Source organism: Drosophila rhopaloa, unplaced genomic scaffold, assembly GCF_018152115.1.
Source record: "Drosophila rhopaloa isolate 14029-0021.01 unplaced genomic scaffold, ASM1815211v1 contig_155, whole genome shotgun sequence".
NCBI classification, from domain to species: domain Eukaryota; kingdom Metazoa; phylum Arthropoda; class Insecta; order Diptera; family Drosophilidae; genus Drosophila; species Drosophila rhopaloa.
Genome location: NW_025335034.1, coordinates 2,103,505 through 2,111,577, shown reverse-complemented (window position 1 = coordinate 2,111,577; position 8,073 = coordinate 2,103,505). Strand labels below are relative to the sequence as shown.

The following is an 8,073-nucleotide window of genomic DNA, read 5'->3' as shown; positions in this document are numbered from 1 at the left end:
TTTATATTTGGTTAATCAATCCGACCTACCAAATTTCATAAGGATCGGCCGACTATATCCTATAGCTGTCATTTAACTGAACGATTGGAAATACCATAACTTTGGTGTTTGTAAAGTTAGGAAGCTGGGATTTTCTATGGGTTTTATATTTGGTTAATCAATCCGACCTACCAAATTTCATAAGGATCGGCCGACTATATCCTATAGCTGTCATTTAACTGAACGATTGGAAATACCATAACTTTGGTGTTTGTAAAGTTAGGAAGCTGGGATTTTCTATGGGTTTTATATTTGGTTAATCAATCCGACCTACCAAATGTCATAAGGATCGGCCGACTATATCCTATAGCTGCCATTTAACTGAACGATTGGAAATGCCATAACTTTGGAGTTTTTAAAGTTAGGAAGTTGGGAACTTTTATGAGTATTAAGAATGCATCATATGAATAATTTTGGAGAATATAATGTACATAATATTCTGCAAGGGTATATCAACTTCGGCTCCGCCCGAAGTTAGCTTTCCTTTCTTGTTTTTTAAAATCGTAATATGTGTTTGGTAAGATGTTTTAAGCGCAAGAAATAAGACATTTCTAGCTCAACCATTCGGGTATATTCGACATCACATGCACTGCGATCAGCATTACTATAGTCAATATCCTTTTGTCCTTCCCTATGATTCAGTTTAATATTCAAATGTTAATGTTCAAAACCACTGATGTCTATTACTACAACTGTAATAGAAACGATCGGTTTCACATAGAAATAAACGCTGGCAAATATATTGCTGTTTTTGGAGAAATATAATGTTTTAAAGACATTTTAATCTTGAACCAAATCGCATGAGTATGATCTTTTTTCTTTAAATTGTCTAATTTCTAAATATGATATATTGGCGTAGGCGAAAATCTAATTTTAAGCAACCTGCACAATCGTGCTTTGAAAAACCTTTCAGATACTCGAAAATGTTAAATATTTTTTTATTTATTGTTAAATTATGTATATAGAATCTCTTAAAATGCCTATTTAAACGATTTAGTATGTATTTTATAAACATTTTAATCTTGGTGCTTTTGGCGGCCTGCGAGGTACATATTGTTAATGTTTTTGTTTATGAGTTAATCGTTCATTTCAGGTCTACAGAATTGAAGCCAACTGGGATAATGCCATAATAGTTCTGAGGGACACCAACAGAATGAGAGATCGCCATGGATGTCCGAACTTGTATTTGGATATTGCTCTCAGCGCAGATTGCACAAAGTATGCTAGGGTACGGTTAATATCAACTCAAATAGCCTGCTTGTTTAAGTGATCTAACTTCGCAGAAACTTGCCAAAAAGCGTAATTATACGTATTCGGACCCCACCAATTCAAAATACTCAGAAAACATCTGCAAATATGAAATAGTAAGAGGAGGACTATCAAGGTGTGTCAGCGAGTGGTATCGGGGAAGCCAGCTTGATTTTACAGATCCCAGAGCTAAAGAGTTTACTGCAATGATCTGGCGGTCTTCAAGATCTATGGGGTAAGGAGACGCTGACATAAAGTAAGTATTAGGCTCGAAAATCCTTTACCTATTTATAATTTAAGACGTTCCTGCTACACTATCCTTTTACTTTCAGTGATCATTACGGCATAATGGTGGTCAGATATACCCCACCTGGAAGTGCGCTGGGACTGTACACGGATAATGTGCCTCCTAAGAAAAAAAGCTACGAAAAAGAAAGAAGAAGGAGAAAAAAGTATAAGTATATTTCACAATTCGATCAGGACCCTTTTTTTAATGAAATTTACTTTTAGAAATTGTGCGAACTGTCAAGATAATAGATGTATAATATTATTTTGTATCCCTTATGTTATATATATTTTGTGGCAATCTATCTCTTAATATTGGCTAAAAAAGTTGTGGGCTACCCTTTTATAAAAAAAAGCCTGCCGCAATGGTTATTCTAAAATAAATTCCAGTAATTTGTAATCAAACTTGTCAAATATTTTTAGGTGTTGTAGCCATCAAAATAAGCTTTTGGATTAAGAAAATTTTCGTTTTTCTATTCTGTTTGAAGGTGTACATTGTATTTGCTCCTATAATATTAATTTTGTTTTATATTCTGGCTTAAAATAACAGCGTTAATAAAAACATCAGCCACTAAAATACCTATTTATTATTTTCATAAATTGCATATAGTGAAAGGTCCAACAAAAAATTCCTTTTAATTAAACTATAAATAAAGGGGAAAACCTAAGTAATTTACGAAAAACTGTCATATTTCTGATGAGTACGTTTATTGTCTTAGTATTAATGTTGAAAATATAAGAATTTCTTCACACTGCAAAACGGTGAAGGTATCGTGAATATACTGTCAAGATTTGCTGGAGTTATGTGTCGATTTCAAGTGATTTCGGTATATTATTTTAAAATCCCAAAACCGTCCTTAAAGGGAAAAAAATTGGTTTAATTTTTCTAAATTTAACTTCGGTTCCCCTTATGAAATGGCCCATCATTAACAAACCATTCCAAATTAGTATTAAAAAAACTTGAATGTATTTTTTGAAAATTATGGCTTAGTTATTTGTCGTCCTTCGGCACTTCGTAGGCACCGAATGCCCGGACATGTTCCCTAATCCGGACCGCATTGATGGCGATGAAGCCGCCCGCATCCTGCGGCACATAACCACCATGGACATCCATGGATACGAGCTGCTCGTTGTAAAGGGCGCCGACATCCTCCGCCGCCTTTCGGGCGATGGCGCGGCAATAACCGGGTGCCAATTCCACGGTCACCGTTCCGGAGACTCGCTGCTCGGCCAACTCGATGCATCGACGGGCATAAATCGCCTCCGGACTGAACCAGAACCCGTTGTACACGTAGTCGGCCATCCGATCCCGCAGGACTTGCTTGGTGCGCAGCACTTCCCGGTCCAAGGCGAAGACCTCGAGGTCCTGGTGAGCAGCGAACAGGATAGTGCCTCCGGGCGTCTCGTACACTCCTCGAGACTTAAGCCCCACATAGCGATTTTCGACAATGTCAATACGCCCAACGCCATAAGATCCACCCAGCTTGTTGAGAAATTCCAGCATCTCCAATGGTTTGGTATAAGCACGGCTGCTTGCCAAATCCTTCACACCGGTGGGCAGTCCCTGATCAAACTGGATGACCAAGCGAACCGGGTCACGAGGCGCCTTGGTCAAAGGATCGACGGTCATCTCGTAAAGATTAGTCGGAGCCACTGTGTTGGGATCCTCGAGGATGCCGGACTCGTAGCTGATGTGCAGGATATTGGCATCGGTGCTCCAAGGAGTGGCCGGCTTGGCGCTCACCTCGATTCCGTGCTGCTGGGCGTAGGCAATTAAGTCCTGGCGTCCCTGAAACTGACGACAGAACTCCACATCCCGCCAGGGAGCGATGATCTAAAATATGGAAAACAATATTTAAAACATTAGTACTGGTGAACATTTTAGCCATCTTCTGATTTTGGGTTTAATTAATTTAATTATGTTAGGTAAATATTTTTGTAAATTTATAAATAAATCTTAAAAATTGAATCCAATAAAATAAAAATATCAAAATAAAAACAATAAGCTAGTTTAATCACAAGTATACTTAACAGTTCTCGCATTTAAATTTTGTTGTGTTTTGAAATCAGGAAAAACAAGACCGGAAGCAAACTTACGCAAGCTGATGCTTACATTATTCTGAAATTATTTGAAACTTTCTTATCTCGTTTTTATATAAAAAACGAAGAAGTTATAATTTATGTTTCCGATTGGGAGTTACATAATATAGTCAATAGAAAGAAGATTTTTGGAAAAGTTTCATCCCGATAAACTAGTTTGCTTAGAAACGGACAGACGGATTGACGGACTGACGGTAAAACGGAAAGACGTACATATATACTGACAGATGGACAGACGGACATTGCTAGATCGACTCTCCTGGAGATGCTGAACAAGAATATAAATAGTTTATAGTGTCATAAATTTCTCCTTTAATCCTTGGCAAACTTCTGACTGAGATTGATAATGATAATTTTTACCTTTGTAATCAATATTTGTGCAAGACAAAGTTAGATAAAGTCGACTTGGGGAAGAATATGTGTATTGCTGCTGATTAGCCGGCCAATCTGTCCCTGGCTTTGGTTATCAGCCGGCCAGATACTGCTCGGATGTTCGGACGTACCTTAAGATCCGGTTTGAGGGCGTAGGCGCACAGCTCGAAGCGCACCTGGTCGTTTCCCTTTCCGGTGGCTCCATGGGCCAGATACTTGGCTCCACACTGGCGGGCTGCCTCCATTAGGGCCACACTGATGCAGGGCCTGGCCAGAGAAGTGCCCAGCAGATAGCGCTCCTCGTAGACGAGACCCATCTGAATGGACGGCCAGATATAGTTCTCCACGAAGGACTGCTTCACATCGGCCACGATCACCTAAAAGTCAGGAGGATAACCAAGTTACTATACGTCTTTATAATGGGTAATCAAAATAATTAAATTAAGTCCAGGTATTGGTAATATAAATTTTAAGTTAAAAAAATAAACTAAAAAAAACAGGAGGGCTGAGATAAATTAATAATAATTATTCAAATGAAAATTTATTTCGACATTAACTCCTTTTTTAAGTTTCTGTTTTTATTAAAAAAATATCCTTGTCAATTTTACTTTAATACTTTTCCAAAAATATTTGCAGATTTAATAGAAGTTATTCCCTTTTTGTTATATAGTAATGTTATTTTTATGAAAGATAGAATGTATGTACATATGTATGTAAGTGCGCTTTTTCAGCTTCTGCTCAGCTAACCTTTTTAGCCCCAATTTTGAGAGCTTTCTTCTCGGCGGCGACAAAGTCCTCCTGCTGACCAACATCGGCTAAGACGCAGATGACCTCATACTGCTTGTCCAACAACCATTTAAGAATGCAGCTAGTGTCTAGGCCACCAGAATAGGCCAAAATTACTGTTTCTCCAGCCATATTCCACTGCTCTACGTCTGTTCGTTTCGATTGTGAACAAATACTGAACACTGTAGTTTTTAGCTGGAAGAGCTTGCACTAATCTCTGTCTAATCAAAACCCGCTTATCAGTCCGCACGTGCAATTCTCTCTACAATTGGCTCAGATGATAAGACGGCCTTCCCGCCGCTGATAACAACAATATTAACGTTCTGAAAGGTTTCTTTGAAACTACATATGTACATACATATGTAGTTTTAAAGCTTAGGTGTTTTCAAATTAGACTCAAATCGAATTCCTTAATCTGAAATTATTTTTTATTATTTCAGAAATTTTGCTGAGTTTTTTATATTTTATTTCGTAGATATTTCTGAAAATTGGCACTTCTGATATAAAATTTAATAAATAAATACAAATAACCTCTCTGAAAAAAGGTTACATTTCCGATAAGCCCAGAAATTCCTATCGTTATAAGCATAAGTACTCAGATCGAAAATCGAGTTCGCCAGTGGAAAAACATTAACCTTTCCAGTGTGACAGTATTTTTTTTCAGTTCATTAGAATTGAGTGTTCTACTGTCGTACTGTCAATAAACCGGGCTTGTTGACCAACAGTAAAAATTCAAAAATCTTGTTAGCGGGAAAGATTCTTTAAAGGATACTCTCAACTACCTTGTCAAGACAAGGTACCACTGTACAGAAAAATTAAAAAAACAATTTAAATTTAATAGTTTTTTTAATTTTCTGATAATTATTTGCTAATTTAAAGTGCAGTATTCTTTGGCGTATTAAGCAGCTTAAGTCGAAAGACGTTTTTTCGACCAGTTAGAAAAGAGCGGCGCGGTGTAAATGGGACATTAATGAGGCACTGAGAAGCACATTATTTGTAAATCATGGCCACACTGCCCTTCATAATCCATTTTTCTAATTCGGGGAATTTTATAGTGCGAGCTGGTTCAAATAAAACTAGTAAACTTTTAGTGACTGAAAATGGATCGCAGTTTCAAATTGGCCATAAATATTCGTTCTGATTCTGATAGACCTACTTCAAAAGCAAGGCGGAACTTTTGGTTTTCTCTTTTAAATGATGTACGCAGGGCCACGAAAAAGCAAGACAATGTGAGCCTCAACCAAAAGATTTCAAATGAACTAAAAAAGACCCTGCGACCGGAGTTTCCTTCCCAGCTAATCCAAATCCATCTGTTTGGCTCGCGAATATTGGGAATTGCCGGTGACGACTCCGATCTTGACATATACGTTGATATTGGTAAGAGCATTTCCTAGAAACCTGAAATACTCATAAGCAATATATTTGGTGGCAGGCAATTGCAGCGGTGTATACAGCGATAAGCCGACAAAAAAAGTTCTCGAACAGCAGATGGTCATAGCCCAAGCTATTCGAAAGGATCCCTCAAAGTGGGCCTTTTTGAAAAATTGCGAAGGCAGATGCCCTCTAGTCGTTGTCCGTCACAAGAACTCAAATATCCAGTGCGACATTAGCTTCTCGAACAGCATGACCTGTGGCCAGATCAAGCTGGTTAACTACATTTTCGAACTGCAGCCAATCGGTGGGTGTTGTTGGTGACCCAAAAGTCACAAGTTAATGGTTACTATTTTTGCCAGCTCGCTACATGGTCGTCTATCTAAGGGGATGGGCTGAAAGACAGCAGATTCACTCGGCCTTTCGCAGCCACTTGCTCGTCCTTATGGTAATATTCATTCTACAAGTGCGCAGACATCTGCCAACCATCTACATGCTTCAAAATGGTCTGAAACCCGATGTTGGTCGTGAGTACATATTAGCTCTTTGAGGTAGCAATAGAAATGTTTAATCTCTTGCCGCTTTCCATACTTAAAATAATTAACCCTTTCTATTACTGCCTCATAATCATTAAGCTATATCGTGTATTTATTCAATCCATTCGCAGCGTGGATAACTAAATTTTGTAATTTTAAGTTATTCGAATTGAATATAGAGCAAGTTCCAGTAAATGGATACCAAGCTCGCAAAAAATTAGCCGACTTTTTCAGTTTCTATTCGACATTCAATTTTTCCAAGTTTGTTGTTTGTCCATATCTGGGAAAAAAAGTCTTGCGTAGCAACTTAAAATACATGATGCCTCAAAGGTGAGTTAAAATTAGCATGAAATCAAGCTTAAAGCTACATAATTTTAGATACCGACAATTTGGAAACGGAAGACGCTTCCAAAATAAGCAAGTTGCCATTCAGGACCTGGTTCACCTTAATCACAACAAAGGGGCATCCATCAACAAATCGATGTTGGACTGCTTTGTAGAGAAATGCTGCCTAGAATCACAAGGATTCTTTAAGACATGACTGGTTCAATATCCAAGCCCTACTAAATGCTCCCAACCCAAACATTGCGATTAAATGATTTTCACCGAGATGTAACGCGTCGATTATCAAATAGATAATATAGCTTCTGTAACTATACGATCCATCTGGTTACTTTAAAATAAAATACAACTTTAAAATAAATTGAGGCTTGGTAGTTCTAAATGTTCGAATTTCAATGAACCAATTCCACTTCTTGAAGCCTCGGGGAAGCCTATATAAGGAGATGCAAATCGAACAAAATGAAAAAAGATATTGAAATATTTTTATGCAGCTCCGGTAGGAAAAAGTGATGTTTGTTTAGGGCAAGGGAAAGTGAACAAGTGAGTGGTGCAGATAAATTTGTATGAAAATTTTAAGGTCCTAGTCTTATACTAGTCGCTTTGGTGTATTTACGACATGTCAGTAAAATTGCACATTGGCATCAATGTTTATGACATTAATTAAAACTAATTTTTTTTAACTGATGAGCGTAAGGGTTTTTTGTAACCACCCTAATGTGCATATTAATTTGCCATCCTTTAGCTACGTTAGCTAGCTGCTAATGCAACAAGTGCTAGGACAACAACAAAATGTTCGAGGTGCGGACTTATCTACTGACTTACTAAGTAACATATACAAATTTAAGATTATTCGGGTGAATATTTTTTTAATGCATTCATTTTATCTGCTGGGATATTTGGAAAGGACACATAAAGTCATGTTTATTTTGAGATCGTTTAACAGAGGAATAGGTTTCTGATAATTAAATTAAGTTTTAGACCAAAAAGGTCAGAT

General features: G+C 37.5%; 3 protein-coding genes across 3 annotated transcripts; 2 read left to right on the top strand and 1 right to left on the bottom strand.

Moving 5' to 3' along the window:
- Positions 1 to 947: 947 nt before the first annotated feature.
- On the top strand, positions 948 to 1,977 carry LOC123037218 (Golgi-associated plant pathogenesis-related protein 1). Its single transcript, XM_044457007.1, is given in 5 exon segments — positions 948 to 1,085; positions 1,133 to 1,267; positions 1,323 to 1,543; positions 1,620 to 1,745; positions 1,798 to 1,977. Coding segments are annotated over 5 exon segments (618 nt in total). The 5' UTR covers positions 948 to 1,037; the 3' UTR covers positions 1,886 to 1,977.
- Positions 1,978 to 2,516: 539 nt separating this feature from the next.
- On the bottom strand, positions 2,517 to 4,987 carry LOC108037581 (argininosuccinate synthase). The gene is made up of 3 exons (XM_017114183.2): positions 4,792 to 4,987; positions 4,176 to 4,421; positions 2,517 to 3,406 (listed from the first exon to the last, which is right to left on the bottom strand). Exons 1-3 carry the CDS (start codon positions 4,960 to 4,962, stop codon positions 2,564 to 2,566), a joined length of 1,260 nt encoding a protein of 419 aa, XP_016969672.1. The 5' UTR covers positions 4,963 to 4,987; the 3' UTR covers positions 2,517 to 2,563.
- A 938-nt stretch (positions 4,988 to 5,925) lies between these two features.
- Positions 5,926 to 7,348, top strand: LOC108037582 (terminal uridylyltransferase Tailor-like). Its single transcript, XM_017114184.2, has 5 exons — positions 5,926 to 6,207; positions 6,263 to 6,508; positions 6,564 to 6,728; positions 6,869 to 7,067; positions 7,116 to 7,348. The coding sequence occupies exons 1-5, from the start codon at positions 5,931 to 5,933 to the stop codon at positions 7,276 to 7,278; spliced, it is 1,050 nt and encodes a 349-aa protein (XP_016969673.2). The 5' UTR covers positions 5,926 to 5,930; the 3' UTR covers positions 7,279 to 7,348.
- The last annotated feature ends 725 nt before the right edge of the window (positions 7,349 to 8,073 follow it).

Bases quoted from the DNA above. Each gene is read 5' to 3' on its own strand.
- LOC108037581 (XM_017114183.2), bottom strand. From the start codon at position 4,962: ATGGCTGGAGAAACAGTAATTTTGGCCTATTCTGGTGGCCTAGACACT. The intron at 4,422-4,791 runs GTTAGCTGAGCA...CCTGACTTTTAG, and splicing joins TCAAAATTGGGGCTAAAAAG to GTGATCGTGGCCGATGTGAA. The intron at 3,407-4,175 runs GTACGTCCGAAC...TCCATATTTTAG, and splicing joins CCCTCAAACCGGATCTTAAG to ATCATCGCTCCCTGGCGGGA.
- LOC108037582 (XM_017114184.2), top strand. From the start codon at position 5,931: ATGGATCGCAGTTTCAAATTGGCCATAAATATTCGTTCTGATTCTGAT. The intron at 6,509-6,563 runs GTGGGTGTTGTT...TATTTTTGCCAG, and splicing joins TTTCGAACTGCAGCCAATCG to CTCGCTACATGGTCGTCTAT. The intron at 6,729-6,868 runs GTGAGTACATAT...ATCCATTCGCAG, and splicing joins TCTGAAACCCGATGTTGGTC to CGTGGATAACTAAATTTTGT.